We start from the raw sequence: 24,294 nt of genomic DNA, 5'->3' as shown, positions 1-24,294 counted from the left end.
TTACAGTGGGTGTCAGGCTTGAGTTTTATTCATGCAAGGTGCAAAATGCTAATGGGCGTTTTGAGCTGTGATGCCTTCATGGGTAACAGGGAGACAGATACTGAGGACAGCAATGGGAAGGGGCTGCACTCCTCTGTTCCTAATCATGTCATTCACCTGTTCTCTCTGCAGACTGTCCCTGGGTTTTCTGTGTTCACGTGGAACTACCGACTCAACCCCAGTAGCTGATTGACATCAATCAACCAACTCAACAGACAACTGTTCCCTGACTTCCTGTTGGCTGCCTGCCACAGCTTCCCCCATCCAGGCTGGCTCTGGCGGGAGTGTGGATGGAGCCAAGGGATTTGGTTGGCTCGGCCCGACCCAAAGAGGCGGAGTTACAGGGAGGCAGGGCGGCGCCAAATGAACGAGCCCACGAAGGAGCGGGGGCCACCACTTTGACGCGCATTGATGATGTGATTGGTACCATCAGCGAAGGGGAGGGGCTGGATGAACAGGGCGAGGGGCTTCTGGAGGAGCAGGAGTTCTCCATCAAGGAAGCAAGTTTCCAGGAAGGAAGTCTAAAGCTAAAGATTCAGACCACCAAGCGTACCAAGAAGCCCCCGAAGAACCTGGAGAACTACATTTGCCCTCCCGAGATCAGGATGACCATCAGGCCTCCGGTCGGAGAGAGCAAAGGGGCACGTCAGGGCAGAACAGGAGGAGGGACGGGTTCTGGGCGGGGCCAGAGAGATGAGGAGCGGGGACCTCCCAGAAAAAGGGTAAGGCACCATCATTGCATATCCAATATCACTGGGTCAGTTCTGTCTGATTATCTCCGAGCTAACTGCTCCCTCTGCCAAAGACTCCAGCTCTTTGTGTACTTCCTGTTTCCATGCTTGGTTACACAGGGTCAAAGTTTGCTGCGTAATTGAAACCAGTCATGGCTAACTGAGATCTCTCTCTAACTGTCTCTCTCTCTTTTCCACACACACGCACACACACACCCACACACACACACACACACACACACACACACACACACACACACACAGGAGCTTAGAATAGGGCTGACATAAGCAAGTGACAGCTGGTGTCTGCTCTCTCCATTTGTGGTCATATACACACAGACCTCTCCTCTCCTTCTCTCTTGAAATCATCTCTCGTGGGTCACCCCATCACGCATTGTGCACGTGTGCGTGTGTGTGTGTATGTGTGTGCCACTCTGTATCTACATGTCCTTTGGGGAATCTAGTGTTTGTAGAGTGTGTTGACCTACACAGTGGCGTGTGTGTCCACGCCTGACAGCCATCTCGGTGTCACAGAGCTCATCAGGCTCAGCAGGAACAAAGGCCTCATGTTGTCAACAGGATTCTCATCCTTGTTTTTGTTTTGTGTGTGTGTGTTTTAGTCTGTCTTGTGATTTTTAGACAGATTTGTTGAGCTCATGTGGTAATGGAGTATTTCTAGCCTGCCCAGCCCCATGATTGTAGTCAATTCTGTTTTCTTATTGAGTGTTTTGCTTACCTTTAATAATATAAAGCTGCTGTTTTCGTGGTGTTTTACATTTTTAAATGGGAATAAGTAGCTATAGCTTCATTTTCTCATTTACATTCCATTAGCCATAGAGTCAAAAAGAAAAGGTTAGTCATGTAAACTGCCACGAGATGGTGTTGACAGGCACCGTAAGTTATCAGCTAATATGTGTCTCCTGGAGCCAATCGAAATGGGCAATGATGGATTTTAACACTTATACCTTATGTTTAAACTAATAATATGTGGAAAACAAAGTGAAGAACGCAAACTATTTTTGACTGAGGGTAGATGGGTGCAACGTGAGTGATTACTCAAACAGAAATTAGCTACTGCTTTGGAAGGAAACCCTGTGGGCGGTGATTTGCCATTAACAGATTTTGAGTACATCTAACACCACACTTTTGGTTTGTTGATGGGGGGGTGTCACCTCAGTGGCTGACCTTTTAGCTCCTTGTAAAAGAAAGCATGAGAGGAGAGCAGAAGAGAGGGGAGAGGAGAGGAGAGGAGGGGGGAGGGGAGGAGAGGAGAGGGGAGAGGAGGGGGGGAGGAGAGGAGAGAGGAGAGGGGGAGAGGAGAGGAGGGGGGGAGGGGAGGAGAGAAGGGGGGAGGGGAGAGAGGAGAGGAGTGCAGGGGAGATGGGGGAGGGGAGAAGAGGAGAGGAGAGGAGAGAAGATGGGGGAGGGGAGAAGAGGAGAGGGGTTGTGGGGAGGAGAGGAGAGGAGAGGGGAGAGGAGGAGAGAGGAGAGGAGAGGAGGGGGAGAGGAGGAGAGAGGAGAGAGGAGAGGAAGGGAGAGGAGAGGAGCGGAGACGGGGAAGGGGGGGAGGGGAGGAGAGGAGAGGAGAGGAGAGGAGAGGAGAGGAGATGGGGGGGGGAGGGGAGGAGAGGGAAAATGCATTGGTGTTGATTCACATCAGTTATAACCCTTCATCCTCTACTATCCACCCCATTTCTCAATCTCACCTCACCACCCCCACCTACACACAGACACACATACACACACCTGCCCCCCTCCCCCTCTGGCGTGCTTTCCCTCCATCCGACCATCACCTGCCACCTCAAGGGTGGAATATAAGCAAGTTCACTGGAGAAGAACACAGTAAAGAGAAATGCTGCGCTGCATCCTGGTGTGTGTGTGTGTGTGTCTGTTTGGTGTGTGTGTGTGTCTGTTTGGTGTGTGTGTTGGGGTTAAATACTCTCTTTGTAGTGTGAGCGAGGCAGTGTGTGGGGAGGGGCGGGGAGGCAAGAAGGGGAGCAGATGGACAGCTTCTCCTCAGCTATATTGTGTACAGATGTACTCTTTCTTTCTTATCTTTTTTCTCACTTTCTCAGCCGTTCCATTCTTTCCTTCCTCCGTGTCTTCCTGGTTTGTCCCCCTTGTTCTTCCACCCATCTTTTCCCCACTCTTTCCCTCTCTGTTGTGTTGTGGCAGATGGCAGCAGGGCAGCAGCAGCAGCCACAGAGCTGAAGCCAGAGTGTGAGCAGGGGATGGGGAGAGGAGAAGGGGTAGTGGAAAGAAGAGGAGGAGAGAGGAGGTGGGGGTCAGGCATATGGAGAGCCTGGTTAAGGGGCCCCCTCAGAGGGAGTGTGCATGTGCGTCTAGTAGTGTGATGAATAGGGGAGGCAGGGGGGACAGGACACAATGGATGCCCATTAAGACGGGGATTTGACTCTGATAAACAGAGAAAGAGAGATGTATGGATTGATGCAAAGAGAGAATTACTCCATTTCCCACATTTATTTATTGAAATTAAGCGATGCATTAGTTGAAAATGAAAATAAATAAGACAGAAAAGGGCGTTAAAGAAGCATTCCCACTTCAGTTGGAGTGAATCAAAACAGTTTGAGCTCAAATTCTGCTTATTAAATGTACAAAAGCCAGAGAAATGGCTACATTGAGAAGAATGCTGCGGTGTCACCGCTAACGTGATCTGTGTGTATTTATAGATGTTACAATTACAATAAGCAGCTGCCTCGTGTCAGGGGACAGATCCACACGCATAAATGGGATATGATGGGCTCTGCTTCTCTGTCTCCAGCTGACATCACACACATGCTGAACATCCCCTCACACACAGCTCTTTGTCTGGCCACTCTGTGTGTGTTTAGAAGATGAATGTGTGTGTTCTAACAGATTGGGTCCTGGGTCAACCACTGCATCACTCCTCCACAACGACACACACATACGCACATGGACGTAGTTATCAGCCCAATGCCTGCACGTGATGGAGTATATGCAAGCTAGCATGCATTTCTCCTTCTCTCTCGCTCCCTCTCTCTTACACACATGCATACACACACAACCTCCACTTACAAATCATGTTGAGCAGTGATTGCAGTTTGAGAGAGCGTTTTCCTGGTTATCTGTCCAGTTCTCTGGACGTGCCAAATGTGGCTCTTAATCCATTTCACTATCTGTGGGGAGAGATAAGCCAGAGCTTTTCCAGGAGTCCAGGCCAGGCTATGTGTCACTGTTGTTTAGTATGTGCATTTGTGTGTCTATGCAAAACCTTGATGTGAGACTAACACTTATCTTGTCTTGACAGCCTCTCTACTTGGTGGCCCCCTGGCTCTGTGTGTGTGTGTGTCTGTCTGTCTGTGTGTTTGTCTGTGTGTGTGTGTGTGTGTGTGTGTGTGTTGCTTGGTGGTCCCCCAGTTATTTGTTATTATTATGTGTTAGTCAAGTGCATTCACAAGGAAATGAATGCTGCCATATGAATTGTGTGTGTGTGCGTGTGCGTGCATGCGCACGGGCACGAAGATGTGTGCATGATAGCCTTCTGATGTGAGCTTTTTTAGGCCTGGCTGAGATGGCGGTTGGTGACCTGAAGGACTTGATGAGCTCATAAAATAGAAGCATGTGTTTGTGTGTTTGACAGTGAGTGTGTATGTGATTTAAATTCTGCCCACCGAGAGCTACTCTTGACTGATTTATGTGCCCATGGAATAATCACCACTAATATAACCTCACCAAACTGACATGTTTGACTTTTTTTGCCTGTCCTTGTGGTATGTTTGTATGTATGTGGGCATTATGCCTGAGCAATGAGTGAGAGCTGGGACTACTTTAAGCAGCATTTTTGTGTGGTTGATGGGGGATGGTGTGTGCATGTGCGCGCGTGTGTGTGTGTATGTGTGTTTGTCAATGCTGGGGAGGGGTGAATGATTTAGCACCACTGAAACACCAGCTGTCCATCTGTGTCTGACCCCCCAACCAAGCACACACCCCCACACACACACACTTGAAACACACACCGACACCCAGAATGACACACTGACACCCACACGCACATGTTTTTGCGTCTAACCTCTGATCTGCTCTTGAGTATCTCTCGAATCTTTAGAAAGTCTAGACAGAACACAATCTGTTCATCTCTCTCATCAAGCACACATTCACACACAAACGTGGCCACAGCCATGAGATAGTCCTCCCTTATCAGAATTATGGAGGTGCTGTCGTGTAACCACAAAGAGTGACTTGGCAAGGTCACTCCTAGTCACACACACACACACACACACACACACACACACACAGACAGACATACAGCTGCACATGCACACAAAGGAAGAGTGCAGCTGAACTTTGACCCTGCTGCACAAGGTAATAGCCATTTAGCTAGCTCCAGTGTGTGTGTGCGTGTGCATTTCTGTGTCTCTGAATTGTTTGTTTGTATGAATGGGTCAGGGTTGAGACAACTGGAGTCTGGCCTTTGCTTTTTTACCCCAGGGTTGGATCTGTGTGTCTGTGTGTGTGTGTGTGTGTGTGTTGACCATTTGGTTGGAACTGTAGCTAATTTCTCCATCAGACACACACACATACCATCTTCTCAATCTGTCCCAAAGGTCAAGACCTATTCTCTCACCATTGTGTCCAGTCCCAGTGGGCTGCTGTTCAGGCCCAGGCAGATGCAGGGAGATTATAAGATTTGTCTAGTCAGGCAACCAATGAAACCAAGACCCACACTGCCAATTATTTAGATATAAGTTCTCCATAATAGCCCATAATGTGGAGACATAACAATATAGAATATACTGTAAACCTGTATTTAATTCAAGCGCATGCATTTAGCAACAGCCATGGTTGAGGTCTTTTGCGGTTGCAGCTGATATTGTGTCATAGAATCATGTGTTTCTGGCGGCTGCCTTGCGTCTGTGTGGTGAGCCGGTGTGTGTGAGACAGACAGTGGAGTGTATTTTGTGGTTTCAGCAGCGGTCCAGCAGGGACAGAGGGTGATGTTCAGCATGGGGAGGGGGAGAAACTGGATGATGAGAGTCAAAGGGAAGGAGAAGCAGGCGCAGAGTATTGACTTTCACTGTGTCTCACTTGAAGCGTAAGTGTGTTTGTCAGTGAAATCTGATGTCCTCATCAGCTGTCTGGGACACGCCTGTCAGAAGGAGTGTGAGTGTGTGTGCGTGCGTGTGTGTGTGCTGAGAGAAAGGTGACAACAGCCCTCACCCAAATTTAGATGGATTATATCAAAAATTTGTTTTATTTACCAAGAGTTTTTTTTTTTCCAGTAATGGCCATTAAATGATGTTAAAATCCTAGAGGTCATTAGAGGTCAACGGAACTGTGGCGTTTGAGACAGTTTTCTCTTTCATTCTGCCCACTTTTCTGTTGAGTTTCTAGTCTTTGTATGAGGCTTTGTAAAGTAATCCGCCTCTAGTTCTGCTGTGTGTTTATGCCCGTTGTCTCTTAAGTATGGATGCGGACATGAATAAATTATATAAATGTGTCTGTCTGTCCTTCTGTCTGTGGCTCTGTCCCCTGAGGTAGCTCAGACTAAACAAACAGCTGTGTTTATGAAGCAGGGAAGAGCCACCAGGGTCTTCTGTTTAGTGGTCCATTTCAGCACACACACCCATATGTTCACATGCACTCTCCCAAATGCCCCGTGCTCCTCATCTATTACCTGCCCCGCTCTGTTGCATTCCCGCCCCTTGTGTTTTCTGCTCCGCTCAGTCCCTTGCTCTCTCGGGCCCCCGTGCTCGTTCTGTTTCTCAGACTGCGAGGAATGCCACTCTGCCTGACCTCTCACCTACAGCAAGGAGGGGTGCCGGTTTAGACAAGAGAGCGAAGGGGCAGCTGCAGTCATGTGCCTGCGTCGGCGAGGGAACAGAGGTTGTTAACTCAAATACACACACTTTAATTCTGACGTAGCTCAAGCAAAGGCCCAGCTAGCTGCCTGTAGGATGCTTTTGGTCCCCTCCTGGTGTGCCTGTGTGTGTGTGTGTGTGTGTGTGTGTGTGTGTGTGTGTGTGTGTGTGTGTGTGTGTGTGTGTGTGTGTGTGTGTGTGTGTGTGTGTGAACGCGTGAGTGAAGTGCAGCCTCATACAAAGGCATTATTGTTGGTGCGAGGGGCCTAAAGGGAGGTGGGCCGTCTGATTGGTTAAGACCATTGTGTCTCACTTTGCCCATTTTCTCTCTCGCTGCCGATGTCCTTACGGAGGTTCTGTAACTCTCTCTTGAGAGTTGGAGTTCATTTGAGGGCTTGAGAAAAAATATTTTTGCCCGTGGCAGTGAAGGGGTTACTTAATGCACCCAAAGTGTAGACTGTAATTTCCAAGCCTTCACATCTCTGTTACCAGCCATCATGTATAGCTGTGCTGCAAATCAAAAAAGAAATCACATTTCTCACATTTTTCTGTTTCTGTAACTAAGAAACCCAGTTTTACCTGTTCACACCTGCAGTCTTGACTTTTAGTGCTCCCCGACAGAAGTGGTGAGTGTATTTTTTTATAGTTTAATTCTAAAATGCGGTCGTTCCCGAGGGCATCTCTCCTGCTGACGGCACTCTTCAGATGGAGACGCAGGGAAGTTGGACCATTGTCTTTGACCAAATTGATTTATCCAACTTCAGTAGACACCAGCGCTGCCCTTGAGAGGCTGCTGTTGCTGCATTATTCAGTGTACAGTGACAGAACTGTGAAACAAAAGTGCTTTGATGCAACACAATGTGCACGTTGTTCTAAATTGATGATCTTAATCAAAGACTCTAAGGGGGAATCTCCAAAGTATCTGCTGACCCATAATGGTATTGTCACACTTTTGCAACAAACCCCGCTCAGCGCTGGACTTTTGCTAAACATTCTCCACTTCCTCTGAGTTTTATTTAGCTACTCAGAACTTTATAGGACACAAATGTTAAGTTCAGTGTTTAAATTCCTCCTCTTGCTTTGCTTTAGCAGCACAGTTGCAGTGTTATTGTTTCCTTTGCTTTGTGAGAGAGGAAGTGTTTACCCTCTGTGCAGCTCATGTCTCCAATCACCCATCATTCCACACAGGAAGTCATCCCTTAGGATTTAGGTCAGCCCACTGGCTGTTAATTGTTTCCTGTTATATGAAAGTGGCACGATTGGTCATATTGTTAACAGAGTACGGGAGAAAAAAAACAAAAAACAAAGCAAAAATCCTCGTTTGATACTACGTGTTGTGTGTTTTCTCAATGTGTGGGGGTGGCATTTGCTGCTAAGGCCTAATTGAACCAAATTACATATTTCTTTTGAGTTGGGATCCTTTGTTCGTGTCTGTAGATTGTCGGGGATGTGTGTGATACGAGCATAAAAGGCCGTATTTAAGTGTCTGTGCTGAATGTGATGCATAACACTGTCACAGTTGGTACATAATCACTGAAATAATCACTTTTAATGTGCCTCTTAGTGCTATTCACATAAAGGGCGCACAAATGCCTGCATCTGTACCATTAATGCAAATACAGGGGATTAGATGTACACTTTGTGTAGCATGTAAATGGCTCTGTCATTACTAACGGTGTGAAAACCTTCAATTGCACACTAATAACATGCTTTGGTTCAGCCAATCACAGGCTTTTGTTCGAATTGAGTCATTTATGTCTGACCATGTCTGAAGAGAGTGTGACAAGGAGATTCTCGGGTGTTGCGCTGTTATCCTTATGCACCCTCCAATCTGAAGGATTACTGCTGTAGATGTAGGAGGGACCCTTTCACTTGAGACCTACTGCTGTGCATTAAATCTGGCTCCGGCTTTACAGTAGTCTAAAGGATAAATGTTCTGTAGGCCGAATGGCTGATCAGGCCCAGCAGGGAAGAAATATACCGGCATGTCAAGCACATTTGGAAGCAAATACTGGCGTCTTTAAGCTCCACGCGTATTGAGCTGGAGTGTTTGTCCCAGTGCCGACGTCTTGACTGGAGGCCAGTTCCAAAACATTCCCACCAAACTTTCCCAGAATGTGCATTAGGTGGCACGGTCTCCACCGGGTCTGAGATGGCAAACCGTCGGTAAAAACTGTAGCGGAAGGAAAAAACAACACAATTTGAGGCTGCGCGCCTGATCCCTGTGATCCTCAAACTGTCCCACCTTGATGCCCCCTCCTATTTCTCATCTTCCCCCCTCTCTCTTCCCCCCCTCCCCTGCTGTGGGTCTCCTCAGGCGCATGAATGGAAGTCTTTATTCCCTGGAGAACTGGTGGGAAGAACGAGAGAACGAGGAACGGGGTTGTGGGGGGGGGGGGGGGGGGGGGTAGCAGGGAGGGAGGGAGGGAGGAAGAAGGGAGGGATGAGGTCTGTGAGAGTCGCCACAAGATCAACACAGTGCCTCTCTTCTCTCTTCTTCATCGCTTTTGCCTCCTTTTCTTTGTTAACCCCCCCCCCCCCAAAACCCCAGTCTAAGTGCTCTGGACACAAAACTGTGTTAGTATTCATAGTGTTTGTTTGCAGAGGAGTTGTGTGTGTGTTAGTGAGAGCGACAGAGAGAGAGAGAGAGAGAGAGAGAGAGAGAGATCTGTCAGAAACACAGATCACAGCAAAGCAGCACTCTGAATGGAACTTTTTTTGGGGGGGGGGGTTGTAGTGGTGGTTCCCACAGGGGGAGAATGGTCAGCTCCAGAGGGAAGAAGAAAAGGAGGGATAAGATGAGTATGTGTGAAGGTGGGCGGGGCATTGCACGAGACCACAGGGGCCGAGGGAGACACGGTGGTGTCAAAGCCAAGGAAGAGTGTGTGACAAGGAAAAATGGGATGATCATACCTGTCATGAGGTTTTTAGACTGGGGTTCGAGCTGTGGGTCTGTGCACCGTTCTTCTTGTTTTTGCACTGCTCTCTCTCTCTCTCTCTCTCTCTCTCTCTGCCACTGCTCTCATTCTTTCACTAACCCTCTCCCTCCTCATTCCACCCCCCCTCTCTGTCTCTCTCTCTCTTTGTGTGTCTGCCTGGACAGCTGCCCAGTTCCATACACAGAGAAAAATGAAACACTCTAACCACTGGGCGTGCAGCCAAATAAAAGGCTCCCAAAAAAAAAAAAAAACGATTTGAAGGGCAACGTGTTTGTGTGCGCCTGCCAGTGTTTGCGTGCACGGAGGTTGTGTATATGTTTGCTGGTCTATATTTGTGTATATGTGTGCTGGCTTGTGAGATTTGGGTGTGCCTGTTTAGGGTGTTCTTTCCCAGTGTAATTTTGCAGCCAGGGTGCTGCATGTGCGTGCGTGTATGTGTGTGAGCGAGAAGTTCCACTCCGTTTATTCAGCAGTGGAAAAGGAAAGGAAAGGAGGGTTTGTCACATACTTCCCCACATGTCAGACCGAAGGAGAAAGGAGCGCAGCTTTTTACAGCCGGGCTTCCATTAAGACGCACGCATGGATTTGTCCCTTAATATATGCTGACTCATTTGTGAAGTGCTTTTCAGTTAAGGGCAATTGCAGCACTTAGTCACATATTATCCATGACCCCCTTTTGCTGTTATCTGATGGTTACATCACCAGTGGGAAGGAATGTATTTGCCTGCATTCTGGTGTTTGAGAGCTCACCTACAGGAAGGCATCCCGGGAAGAGGCTGTTTTCCTTTATGACTCAAACTCTGAGCGCAGCATTGACGGTTTTAATGATGTTTAGGCCTCGGCCTGCAGGGTGTGTAGGTAGAGGCCGAAACATTGCTTTGTAGCAGGCTTTTGACTAAGCTAAATTTGTACAGATTTCGTTTGTAGAGGAAGGAACGTTTGGAAAAGACCGAAGCCTCTCAGCTCTTGGGCTTGTAGGTTTCTCCCCAGGGTCAGAGTCCATGTGAGTGCTAATTTCCTGACTAATGCCCCCTGCTGCAGGCCAACAGTAGTACAGGGAGATGATATTCCTTATTTATGCTGCAGATTAATGTTGCCTGGACAACATTTACATGCACTCTGCCATTCATTAAGTGTCCCAACTGAATTAAGCATGGTATGTAATAGCTTCCAATGACTTTCCTGTTAATCACGGTAAATACATAAATGCTCATTATCGTAGTTATACGACTGACCAGCATACGGTAAATTATAAATGAGTTTCTACACACTGTTGGCTGCATCGCCTCACTTAGTCTTTGTGTGAACCTTAGATACTAAGTGTATTGTCCTTGGATGTGCTGCATGCAGCAGAACAGAGGGAGAGGGGAGGAGAGGGTGGTATTTGGGCGGAAACTAAGAACAAAAAGCTGAACTTGTGCCAATAACACAAACAGAAAGACGAGAGAGCTCTTTGGTTGTAGCCGATGAGGTGTCTACAAGCCCCTTTGTTTATCACCTTGGGGTTAGTTTGTGGTAAGGAGGATACATCTTATCTCTCTCTCTATATATATATAATGCATGTGTGTTACTCTACCCCCCACCCTTTGTTTGGCTTTTTATATGCCTTCTTATAACCTGAAACAGCAGGTATTCCAGTGCAGGTGAAATGAGAAAGCATATGTGGATCATGTATCTGCCACCCTATCCTTCTCTGGACCCACCGTGTCTCTTCACACACACACACGCACACACACAGTAGCCGTGAAGGATAGTGCGTGTTAATCATGAGCACTTCCATGCATAATACCATACAGGTGTGAGATTGACCTTTACTGTACAGTAGTATGGAGTAAATTAGGAGTGCATTTGTGGAGATGAATTCAAAAGTTGTATTCTTTACTTCTGTATGATTAATTACTCTGTATTCATACGTGTCAGACAACAAGAGAGCAGCAGCTAGAACTTCGGTTGCTCAACTGTATTCGCTACATTAGCATTTTGGGCTTTATTAAGGCTCAGCTTAATAAAGCATGTGCATTAGTGTAAGCGTGTGGGGATAGGCGTGCATGCTTCTGTGTACACGTAGAGGGACGGCCTGTGGTTAAGTTCTATCTCCTTGCAGAGAGGCAGGAGAACGCTGCCTTGTTGCATCACACTGAATCTGATAATAACAGGCTCAACCACAAAAGCCATCCGCTGCTCTACATTTTACATGATCCGGCAGCGCTGTGAAGCCTAATGCTGGATATCCGATTTTTACAATTTCAGTACATCGTTTCTGAACGCAAATGAGAGTAGATAAGTGAGCCTAGTGCTTTTAAAGCACTAGGCTGAAGACACTCTTGACTTAAGCCCCCAGCTCTCTCAGCATGTAACAGCCTTACCCCAGAAATCTGATTTTTGTCTAAACAAGCCCGTGTATTGTACACACTCTTTGGCTCCGCTAACAAAGGTATTAAAAGTGTCAGTGCGGTTGAGAAAAAGAAAACTGCAAAGTCAGAGCTCAACAAATCTGTCATTAGTTATCTACTGACAAAGATCTCCAGTGTGCAACTGGATTTTGTTTTGGATATATTTCTGTCAAGATGTCTGTTGCTTATCATTATCATATCATTGGTCTTTTCCTCTGTGCTTTAAAAAGCTGTTTTCTGATGCGGTCTGTATACAGTAACCAGAATTGTTTCCCTTTTGTGTCATCCACAGACCTACGAGCGCCAGTTCAGAATGTCTGAGCAGAGAGAGGGAGGCCTGCTGCAAATAATGGGAGATCCCACTTCGCCCAAACACCAGCTCCGTAGCTCCCTCCCTCCAGCGCTCACACAGCAGCCACAGCACGGCCTCACGCAACAATTCCAGCACGTTCACGGACATCAACATCAAATCAACACAGACTGGATCACATCTGCAGTGTCCTCTACATCCCCTGCCAATCCTGCGGATTTTGATCCAGACAGAGAACCTGTGGGAGGCGGCAGGGGCGCCTCGCTTGATCCGAATCAACCTTTCCTGCGAGCAGCGGCGCATAGCCCTTCACCTCAGAGATCCTTCACTCCAGACTTGCAGTTGCCAGTTGTTACAGATGCTAGCATCCTCAACCTCACCTCTCTCAGCAGGTATGGCACACAATCCCGCGTGTTTCATCACACCTTTAAGGAACTCCACTGTCTCATATCTACAAATGTATTAATTTATGAGCAACGTTCGATCATATTTTCTTCTCGTAAGCGCTCCCTCTACGTCATTTTGTAATAAAAAAGGGTTAAGCTTTGTTCATTACAAAACCAAACACCATTATGTTGAAGTTTAATTGGTTTATTGATTTAAGTAAAACTCATTTTATGTGTGTTTTTTTCTGTTGCTCTCTTCAGGGGTAGAGTTTTGCAGGAGGTTAGTGAACAGCTCTTTGGGAACATCAAGAGGAAGTATGGCAGGAAGGACTCCCAGAGGATGATTTGCAATCCCCACGGTGCTGATACACCTTGGGGAAGGGAGGCAGAGAAAGGATCGGAGAGCCCAACTAATTCAGAGGAGAGGCAGAAGTACAGGCAAGAGGATGCAGCTGAGCGATTCCATGAGGAACGAGAGGAAAGAAGGAAAGATGACAGAGAGCGAGTGCTTTCTGGCAAAAGGGGAGATGAAGATGACAGAGGAATGCCCATGCTGACAGAGGAGGGTAAAGGAAGAAAAAGGCGGAGGAGGCCTTCTTATGACGCCTCTTTTCCTGGAGAAGAGCAATCACAGCAATGGCAGGATTCTCCCATTACAGAGAAGCACCAATCCGGGCCCCCGGAACCCAAAGTACCACACAAGATGGACACTCACAAAACTGATTGTCGACTGACAAGTCAGGGCGATGTCGGCAGAGAAAAGATGGATAAAGTCGACAGAGCTGACAAAGGCGACAGAAGAGATAAAGGGGAGAGGTTGGACAGAGCAGAGAGAGGACAGATTGTTACGAGCACTTCTGATATCGAGTCGGCTTTGAGTACCCACAGAATGAAAAAGAATTCTGTCGGTTATCCGAAGATCAGCACGGACGCGATCAAACACAGAGAGTCTCTTCAAAATCACATCAGCAAAAGCAATCTCATCGCCAATCCTAGACTTCCCAGCCCAAACCCGAGCCCGAGTCCCAGGAGTAGCATCAGCCCTAGCCCTAGCCCTAAGCCCCGGCCCAATATCAGCCCCCTTCCCAGTCCCAGACATAGAGTGGCACTGAGTCCTAGCCCCAGTGACAGTGCCAGCTCCACTGCCAGTTCCAGACCAAATAAGGGAAAGGACAGGTGGTCCTACCTTAAAGCTAAAAGCCATGCCAGCCTCACATCACCACAGAGAGAGAACCGGGGTAGCCCTTCGACCCTGGCTGAGCCACCTTCAGCTTTTCCCATCACCCCCTCCAGTCCTCTCTACACCAACACGGACAGCCTTACTGTCCACATGCCCATTAAGCGGAAACGAGGACGACCCAAAAAGCAGCCACTGCTAACAGTGGAGACCATTCACGAGGCAACCTCCACTTCACCTCCAAGCCCACTGGCACAGGAATGCTCCGCAGGGCTAAGCCGTAGGAGGAAGACACATCCGCTGAACTCCTTCGTGCAAATGCCCTCCACAACCACCAGCACCAACAGTCTACTTCTAAAACGTGGTCGCGGAAATAACAGGCCGCTGAATAAAGTCAAGCTTGGGAAAATGCAGAGCATCCTGAATGAGCTCTTCTCAGGTTCCAGTCAAAATGGCGCCCTTGCCCTGAAATCATCTTCTGCCCCGGTTAACTCCACCATGAGTGCAATGGCTTCCACTATTGAGGCCCGCTTAGGAAAACAGATAAACGTCAGCAAAAGAGGAACCATCTACATTGGTAAAAAGAGAGGACGGAAACCTAGGTCAGAAACCCAGGGCTCCAACCCTTCCAAAACCACTAGGGAAAAACTGCCTTCGTCTGTCTCTATGTCGGGTCTCTATGAGAGCCCTGCAGTGCCTTTAACATCCTCATCGCCCAGCTCTAGTGCTTCATCTCTAAGAGCAAACCATTGTGATACTGCCATGCCCAGTTTACAGCCCATTTCATCCCTGCACTCCAAACCAACAGGTAGGAGTTTCCTCTCTGGGGGATGGAAACTATCTCCTCCACAGCTCTTGGCTAATTCACCTTCCCACCTGTCAGAAGGAGCATCGGTTAAAGAGGCAACACTGTCCCCCATCAGCGAGTCCCACAGCGAGGAGACTATCCCAAGTGACAGCGGGATTGGAACGGACAACAACAGCACCTCGGATCAAACCGAGAAAGGCTCCGCCTCTCGCCGCAGGTGATAACCAAGCCACCTCTCTACCATCCTCCAGGCTTCCGTTTAATCAAGTCACATGCATGTGTTGTACTGTATTAGTAAATGTGGTGTTTAATGTGACCGTGTGCTGTTTACAGGTACTCATTTGATCTGTGCGGGTTCGAGGCTGCAGAAGCAGCAGCCCTGGAAGCCTCCAGCAGGGGCAGCAGAACGCGCTGCGAGCGGCAAGTTGCGGCTGTTAACAGCTTCCTGTCACAGCAAGAAAAGAAGCAAAAACATCATCGGCGGAAGAGGAAGTGCCTACAGAGCCGGGATCATCTCCACTTTCTCTCAGAACTGGAGGAGGTTAGAGAGGAAGACGCCTTTGACCGTGTAATGTCCAACAGTGTCTTTATGTTTCCCTAAACGTTCTCTCTTTCTCCAGGTTGTGCTAAAGCTCCAGCAGCTGCGAATTTCTCACAGGCGATATGCCTGTTTTCCCCAGCACCCATACCCCTCCATTTTCCGTCTTAATTTCCATCATTATTACCCCGTTACCTATGACTCATATTCCTGTGACTCCGGCTCATACCTCCGAAGGAGTGCTGATTTGAAGGCCAAGCGAAGACGTGGCCGTCCAGCCAAGTCTAACGAGCCAGTTACATCCAAACTGCCTTTTGTTCCAGGATACAGCTTTCCATTGGCTGGAGGAAATTACTATGCAGCGCCATATGCTATGCCTTATGCACCTCCTCTTAGTCTGGGCTACTTTCCTCCAGCTCCTCCATTTTACCTGCCCCATCACTCACTAGGACCTGCACCTCCATCTCCCTTTATGAGACCTGCTGTCCCTCCTCCCAAAGCGTTTCATTCCAGTGCACATTCAAAGCTGCAGCCCGGGGCCAAACTTCGCAGCAGTAGTGGCCCAGTGCAGGGACCCACTGTCAGAGGAGAAGGCCTTGGGTCCCTAGGTAGCGGCAGTGTAGGCGGTCTTGCAGGGGTTCGTCTTCATAAGAGGAAGCACAAGCACAAACATAAGCACAAGGACGAACCCCTCCTTTCACTGCGAGACCGGCAGGACCTGGGGGGACTCTTCAGTGGAGCTAAGACCAATGCACATCTCACCGCGCTGAGAGACAGGAGGGACCTGGGCAGCCAAGACCCCTCAAAGCATCTGGAGAAGCAGCGGAGCAGTGGTAGAAGCTCAGGCCTCACGTCCAGCTTGGGGATGTTTCAGTCAGACCAGCTGTCCTCACATTCTCTTGTTGACAGCCAGTTTCGCTCCCGCCAGACTCGGCAGCCAGCAAACAGCTTCATGGGCAACTACAGTAGCCGGTCTAAGCAGTCAGATTCAGCTCCTAACCTCTTCATGGGCACACAGGAGGAAGCGAGTGACAGTAGGACCATGAAGACAAGACATTCTGTGTTTGGAGATCAGGGCCTACAGTCTTTCCAAACTGCCAGGCAGGACCCAGGTCAGGTGAACAAGTGCACCAGTTCCTCCCTCGCTGGTAAGAATCAAGTAAATTCGACTTAACGCTGTGTTTACGGATGTTTGCTCTCCATTTGTTGGTTCTCTTTCAAAAAACCCAAACTTCCCATTGCTTTCTTGTTTTTGTTCTTGTTTTTCTTGCCAGTATCCATACATGATTCACCTGTAGTCTGTGGTTTAAAGCATCAGCGATCATCATTAAAGATCTGCAGGGCAACGTGAATTCAGAAAATCATTTAGCAACCGTTTAGAACCTTAACGTGTACGAGCCTTAAATTCCAGTTCATATTAGCGTTACTACAGGCTGTCAATTGCTATCAATAAAAGATTGGTCATTGATGTGATTCTCAACTGTTTTAATAATTAAGGGGAATCTTCCCAAATTACCTTTGTTTGACTTATTATTAGAAATAGTATATGTGAAATACTATTCAGTTAAGGAGGACAGCATGATATGGAAAGTTCCCAAAACTCATAGCCATGCATAGCATATTCTTTCCACCTTTAGCTTTAAATAATTTCTTCAGATACTTTATGTCCCATCTACAAAACTGTGTTGGCCAAGTGCTAAATTGTATATAGCACAGCAGCGCAGACATGGCGATTCATCCTTTTAATAACCAGACAAAGAGGAAAGACTGCTCCAGTCTTCATTACCAAATGAACATCGGTGCATTCTGATTTCTCTGTGCACATCTGGCTGGGGAAGGAGAATGTGATGCATGGATGGAGAGGACTATAATTCACCAATCTTTCCTTCCTCCCCTCCCTTCCTCCTCTCTTGCCAATGCCTTTGCCAAAGATATATTATTCACACCGTGTGATTTATTTTCTACAGACAAGCCGTAAAAGGCCCTTGTCTGTGTAAAAAGAGCTGGCACACAGCCAGGGGTTTAATGACTGGGGCCTAGTCCAGTGGTGGGGAGGAGAAGCCAGGGGCTCAGTTAGAATACACCCCCATCCTGGGGGATCCAAGATGGATGACTCATATATGCACAACAGCAGCATATAACACTCTGTTATCCTTCCAGTCCATCACAGCACTGCGATTGCTACATACTATATACGAGAGGTTCCCTTTCCCTTCGTGCTGTTTCTGCACTTGCGTCTCATTTGCCTCTCTTGCACAATTTCTGCACATTTCCCTTGGATTCTCCACCTCTTCCTCCCCCTCCCCCACCTCTCTTTCCTTTCTCGTTCTGCCTTGTCTCCCCTCCCTCCTGTTCCCCCATTACCCTCTCTTTCCCCCAGTCCTGCCGCCCCTCCTCAAACATGACTTGCCGTCTCACATCACGGCTTTAGTCCAATTAAAGCAGAGGTGCATGTGCGGATAACGGATGCCGAATGTTTCCAACGCACGAAAATTCCCACTTTTCTCGTTCACTGTCGCTGCAGGTACCTAAAGGGATCAAGTGATCCTTGATATATAATAACATGAGTCAGATTCTTGCATGTGTGTGAGAAACGCATGTGATGATGATGTGGTTTTATGCTGCTGTAAGAGCCATTTCTGTCATTAGAGCCCCTCCTTCTGAGTTGCACACAAAATAATACACTCAAACTAAGACAGGTAAATGATTTCAACGTAGTCATTTTAGGGAATAACGTACAAACACAACTTAGACGCTCTGAGCCAGTTTCCATTTCTGTGAAGTAGGGAGTTCTTGCTCCACAGAGAAGCAGCTCTTCCGTGCCACACGGCCTTTCACACTGCGGAAGGTCACGGGTTTTATGTTCCGTGTATGCAGCTCGTAAATTTCGGCTACTTTGTAGTCTGGGTGTGCATGTGCGTGCGTCAACCTAATGAAGTACCGGCATTTCGGTGCTTTCTACACTAGCCTAATTTCAGATGTTCCCGAAAATCAAACGTGATGTGGGATGTTCCGTTGAGTTTGGATTTGAGGCTGGTAACGCTGGACCTTGTCTGTCCTAACTCCTATTCACAAACCCTTCATTAGAATTCATCTCTGCTCTGCTCCACTGAAATCATATTAAAACATTTTCCCATTCTGTTTATTTTTTGTAACAGTTAAGCACATTCCACCAGGTATATATTGTACATTATATGGTTGCAGTGGCACTTCAGGTTTCCAAACAAAGACGACTTAAATGCCCATTTAATGAAGGATGAGATTTACTCAGGCTATTGTGCTTCACCCTTTATGCTTCGCACCTAAGAAACCAAACAAAGCCGACACTGCTGTGGTCCGTGAATACATTTTCTATCTGTAATAGTTTATGGAGGACATAAATAACAACAAAAATAATGGCTGTATTATCATTATTGCTGCTGTTGTTGTCCAGTCAGTGAAATAGTGAGGGATAGGAAATGGTGCTGCGTGAGTCGTTGACTTGAAAGAATATATTGTAATATATTGCCACACATGAACAGTAGAGTAAAAAAGGCAGTGATGGATGAAAGTGTTTAGAAAGGTCATAGCACCAACTTCACTAGTGTGTAGTACTGACGTGTTGAAATACAAAATCAATTCTAAATACGCCCGTGTGCATTGCAACAGATGCATGTGGATGTTTTTTCTGTCTATGTGTTTTCCACGTGTGCACTTGGGGACAAATCAGCAAATACATGTTTAAATTAGTGAGCAGCAGCCTGTGCTAAAGACGTATGGTTGTTTTTTCTTTTGTTGTTGTGTAGCGCCATCATAAATGGTAGAAGAAGACATTTCTGTGGGTTTCCTGCTAGCAGAATAGCAATTCCTCCGTTTCCCTCTTCCCTCTTTTCTCAAGCAGACAACAGGATACAGAAGAGGATTTGCTCTTCTTGCTCAGCTGGGCTTTGAAAAGCTCACATGAATGCGTCAAAATTAGCAGGAAGCTCTCGAAGCAAGAGCTTTCATGAATTAATCTGGCACGATGTCTTTCCTGGCTTTTCTGAGGCTGCTCTTTTTTTTTGGAAGCTGAAAACCACAAAATTAGCCTTGCTTCGCTATTAGTTTACTATATGTCTTATCTCACCAATCTTCTCTAATTGTTCACTCTGGCTTCTCTCAGGTGTTCCGAGTAAGCGGAGGTATAAACGGCGCGAGGTGGAACAGATCCAGAAGGACGTGAGGAGGATGCGATCTTTGAACTTTGAGCATGTGCAGAAAATCCTCCGTGCCAAAAGGCTGCAGCGACAAGCCAAAACAGGGAACAACGTCATCAAAAGACGGCCCGGCCGGCCCCGAAAGCAGCCCATAGAGTTCCCAGAGGAGGGCCACGGCCTGGAGGAGGACTTGGCTGAAGTCCGTGGGTTGGACCTTCTGTCCAGTAGAAGAGGGGACGGGAGGACTCTGGGAATGCCTGTGCTGGAGAGGTGCGATGAACTACCAGGAAGGCAGAGCGTCAGGCCAGGCTTGACCCCGGAGCCTCTAGAATTCTCTAATCCCGATTCCATCTCTGCGACGATTGAAAACGTGGTCCACAGAGCCCGATCTGTGCCTCCACTGGCCAAAGGTGGAAAACGCAGAGGCAGGGGCAGCAGGGATGAGTTATGGTCTCCCTCTTGTCAGTAAATGTATGAACAAGCAACTGCATAACCAAACCCAGAGCAGCAACTGGAGCCCTTTCAGTTCCAGTGTCCTTAATCCTGGAAACCCTTGTTGCACTTTTACTTGTTCCTCCTCTCTGATCAGTGGAGAGTACAGCGTGGCAGTGGAGGAGCCAGAGGATGGAGGACTATGAGTGTCATCCCCTGGTTTTGATAAAACAAGCCAGACTAAAGTCTTTCAAGGACCTTCATTCAAAATGGCACTATATGGTACTAATTGATACCGATGCTATAAATATGTGTGATACTCATGATAGTATAGGACATTATGTGATTCTTTATGTATCTGATACAGTGATGTGTATGGTACTTAATGATATATGAATGTGGCTTTAGCCATATATTTACCAGCAATGGGAGGGGGAATGGTTCACATTAAACTGTGCAGCTCTGATTATTTTTGCCTTTGTGAGGAAGTTTGTCTAAGAAATATGGGATAACAAAGCAGTAAATAAGCCACCTTACCCCATTGCTCGCTCCCTGCTCTTTGCTCCTACGCTCATCTGTACCTCCTTGCGTTTCCTTACCCCCTGAGCAGTGAAGAACACTTGCAGGCAGCTCCGAACCCCTGGTTTCCACATCTGTATGGCACTCACTCCATTTTCTAAAGACCTCTCTGGTGCCTGCCACTCAACTTCATTTCCCTTTGTCCTCCCAAGTAGTCCCAGTCATGTTTGCCATCTTCTTTCTGCTTGCGTTCCCTCTGCTTATCCCAGCAGAATAGTGGACAAGACTCTCGTAGACTGTATATAGAAACAAGATCCACTGTTACCTGCCATGTACATTGAGAAACCAGCTCGTAGACTTGTACAGGCATACATATATCAAATAGAATTGTTGTACCATAGACTGACAGTTGTGTATTGTTTATAACCAAAAACAGACATGGTTGTGACTCAAGACAAGTTTGTTTTCAGACGGAAAGAACCATATATATTCATTCATCCCCTCATTATTGCGTTTATATCCAGGGGACTTTGCATACAGGAGGAAACTATCAGGTGTGTGTTTGGAAAACCCTAAAATTGGTTAAATGCACTATGAAAAACCATACACTTGCATCAATCAAATGCAGCACTTAACATGCTTGTTCCAGCCTTATGTTCTGGCCTTTGATGGTGTGGATATCCATTCCAGAGAGCATGCATTATTTTAATCAATTTGTATATGCAGGCTGCGCAGCCAAAAGCGCCAAAAGGAAGCCCGAGTCTGAATCCTGACTGGACGGGGCTCACAGGCAGTGTTTTTGAAAAGCTAATCCCAGTCTTTCTACGTAACACACTTTTCGAACCATATATTTGGAAATATTTTTTTGAAAAGAAATCCAGTATTTAGATTTAGAAACCAAAGTCTCAGTATTACGTGTAAGGATGCATTATTTAAAATCATCTGGATCAGAGTTTGACAGAGACTCTGCAATGTTGGCACCAATGTACAGCATTCCTATGTGCACTCTAGAATGTAGCCATCTTGGATTTGTGTTGTGTCTGTATGAGGAGCCTTTGTTGGACTTGATTGAAAGTATACATGGCTTTGGATGGTGGTTTCTGGGATTTTAGAATATAAGCAATGGATCAGACCTTCTCTGACATCTACATTTTGTTCCAGGAGATTTCTTCTTCTTCTTCTTCTTCTTCTTGGTCTTCTTCTTTGCGTTGGGTGGGATTCTCAGTTGCAGCAGTTCAACTTGTGCCTTATTTTTATTTCTCTCGCCAATTTACATTTGAACTGAGAAAAAAAAAAAGAAAAAAAGAAAAAAGAAATACCGCGCAGCGAAACTCGCCCCAGACGTTGACCCAAACCCTTCACGACTGTGCAGATGACGTGTGCGTTAGTTGGAAGAACCCTACCAGACACTGCCTGTGTCCCATTACAGCCTCCACTGGCAACGTCCTCTGTCGACATCTACGCATCTGACAGTTTCATTCATTATAGCTGTTGTTGCATCGGGACCGACACATTCCACTTAATTTGGTGACGCGCCGTTAAATACGCGTCATCCGTCGGCCCGTTAACTGAAAGGCCCGTTGTGTTTTCATCATTGATTAACGATAAAATTCATGGCGACGATCGTTTATCCTGCTGAGTATTTGTGATTGATTATATACCTTGCAAATGAAGGACAGAGGAGGTTGTCATGGACACCACGTTCTCATACATTATTATTCGCTATGCATCAGGCAATGACCTGGTAATGACCTTAAAAGGGATTTCTGTTCTTGGTCCACCCAACAAAGAAAAATAAGTGGTCTTATTTACTAAATACAATTAATTCTTCTAACTAGAATTGTGAATAATACCATAATTTTGTATTAAGTTGTGCAGAAAGTGACTATCATTTCATAAAAAAATATAGTTACTGCAGCTCTATGCAGTACAGCCTTAAGCAGATGTAAAATTCCAGTGTTTGTTGTATAGTATAATAGTATTAGTATGTCCAACCTGCATGGACACCAGTTTGGGTGGGCGAGGCTCCATAAAGACGTCCTGCAACCACACGTGTTCTTCTCCTGCTGTGAAGACTGCCCCAGACCTGAACAGTACCTGTATTTGACACAAGCCGAATTGATTCGCTCTCTCTGGCAGCCATTGGTGAAATTTTGCTGAAGACCGAGAAGATTTGCCTTACCACAACAGCGCATCCAAGCAGACTGTTGTGTTCTCAACCAAAAATAGGAAATCCCTATTGGCTTGCAGCGATTTCGCCTGCAGCCAGATGGACCAGTGCAGCACGAAGCGTAATTTTTGTGTATGTGTGTGTGTGTGTGCGTGTTTGTGTGTTTTCATCCTCACTTTTGTGAGCTTAACCTCGCATCGACAGGTGACTTTAAGTCCGTCTGCAGTCTGTTCTGGCGAAATGGAGGTCGAGATGTGGTTTTTGAGGCGCGGTGACGATACACTTGGCAGCTTACTTCTCCATCCTGTGGTTAGTCAGTGGTCTCGGCTGTAAGAGTTCCAGAGCCCAGGTGTTGTCTGTCTTGTCTGTCTCTCCTACCAGCCAGTGCTCCGGTGCCTTTTAACACTGACAAGTATTGTCCTAATCCAGAGCTTTCACTCTTCACAGAGGCTGCATAGAGGATGTTGGCGGTGACCTGGAGTTAAGGTCACTGTTGTTGTGGCCACATTAAGACCCCGAGCAACGACGAAGCATCTTTAATCTGGTCTTTGTTCCTCATCAAGGGTAGCGCAACAGAGTTTGACCTGCGATTGGTCGCTGGGTGGGAGGCGAGTTAACTGTCATCCGCCCCCAGCCGTTGACTACAGCAGTTAGGACGGGGTGTTAATGGTCCCTACATTTTCATCATCCCTCCATTCTCTTTGTAGCATGCTGTAACGAGTGTCCTGTATTTGGAGTGAAGGGTCACGTGAGACAGAGCCTCACAGGTGTACATGTAGCCATCCTCACAGCATACGCAGTCGCAGCTCAGCTATCATCTTCAAGACTAAACGTGCAGATTTAAGCACGGAGAAAAACCAATAAATGTACTTCTTCAGAGCACAACATCCGCTCTTCAAATAATGTGGGCATATTTCAGTTTCTATACATAGTGTATTTGAACCTTTTTCTAGAGTGGGTTTCCTTTATTTGCATGCTCAATTTGATTGTATGCATAAAAAAATATTTTAGACAAACTGAAAGTTAAATTTCAATTTGAATTTGGAGCAAGAATTGTACATTGTTTGATATGTTTCTTTTTGTAATGGATTTTTTAATTCATGAAGCATTTTTGTATATTGTATGAATATTAAAAACTGCAAATATTTGACATATAGAGTAAATACTAGATGCGCGTGCATATGCATATATCCTTTCAGTATGTATGTGTAGACGTACACATAGATTTTGTATTTGCATTTGCCGGCATACAGATATATGTCTCAAGCACATACATACATGCAATATATATGTATATCCATGTCCGCTGGCATGCTTTTGGTCATGTTTATCTTTCATGATCTCGTAGGTTCATATTTTTTTTTAAATTTCTCTTTCCTGAGAAAGAAAGGCTCATTCTTTTGCTACCCTTCTGTTGGCTGGCAGCATTGAGCACTTATTAAGAAGAACTACAGTTGAAGTTGTTCATGTTATCCATTGTGTGAAATAATAAATGAATTTATTGAGAGCTGATGGTGGTATATGTTTTTCTTATAGCCTTTAAAACGCGTGCCAGGGAATCCTCCCCTCACACACTGCTGCAGACGTGCCCACATGCTCTTTACTGCTGTTCATTAACCGGGCCTCCATCTCTAAATCCTGCACCCACCGGCCCGTCGCTGTTGATTTTAAGTGGGCTGGGCTGCAGGCTGCTCTATTATTGGACAGAGCTGAGTGGGTAGTACCCCTCTATTGGCTGCTGCCAACTAGTAAAATTCCTCTGTTACCATGGTTGCAGGGTGAGCTGCCCAAAAGTGTCTCCGTGCATCTAGTGGCTCTGATGGAACTGTTGGCATCG

At 46.6% G+C, this 24,294-nt stretch overlaps 1 protein-coding gene across 3 annotated transcripts in view; it reads left to right on the top strand.

Moving 5' to 3' along the window:
• Positions 1 to 23,967, top strand: part of setbp1 (SET binding protein 1) — a 30,738-nt gene extending 6,771 nt beyond the window's left edge. For 2 of the 3 annotated variants that reach the window (XM_029829144.1, XM_029829145.1), the window contains exons 2-7: positions 172 to 761; positions 12,235 to 12,644; positions 12,900 to 14,840; positions 14,957 to 15,164; positions 15,244 to 16,309; positions 19,303 to 23,967. In XM_029829144.1, coding sequence (XP_029685004.1) covers positions 330 to 761; positions 12,235 to 12,644; positions 12,900 to 14,840; positions 14,957 to 15,164; positions 15,244 to 16,309; positions 19,303 to 19,805 — 4,560 coding nt within the window. In that variant the 5' untranslated portion in view covers positions 172 to 329 and the 3' untranslated portion in view covers positions 19,806 to 23,967. The remainder of the gene's footprint in view (positions 1 to 171; positions 762 to 12,234; positions 12,645 to 12,899; positions 14,841 to 14,956; positions 15,165 to 15,243; positions 16,310 to 19,302) is intronic. The other variant, XM_011615881.2, reaches the window with a different exon arrangement.
• Positions 23,968 to 24,294: the final 327 nt, after the last annotated feature.

The sequence above is a fragment of the Takifugu rubripes genome, chromosome 21 (assembly GCF_901000725.2).
Source record: "Takifugu rubripes chromosome 21, fTakRub1.2, whole genome shotgun sequence".
In the NCBI taxonomy this organism is placed as follows: Eukaryota; Metazoa; Chordata; class Actinopteri; order Tetraodontiformes; family Tetraodontidae; genus Takifugu; species Takifugu rubripes.
Note: the sequence above shows the minus strand (reverse complement) of the source record. Positions and strands in the feature narration are given on the sequence as shown.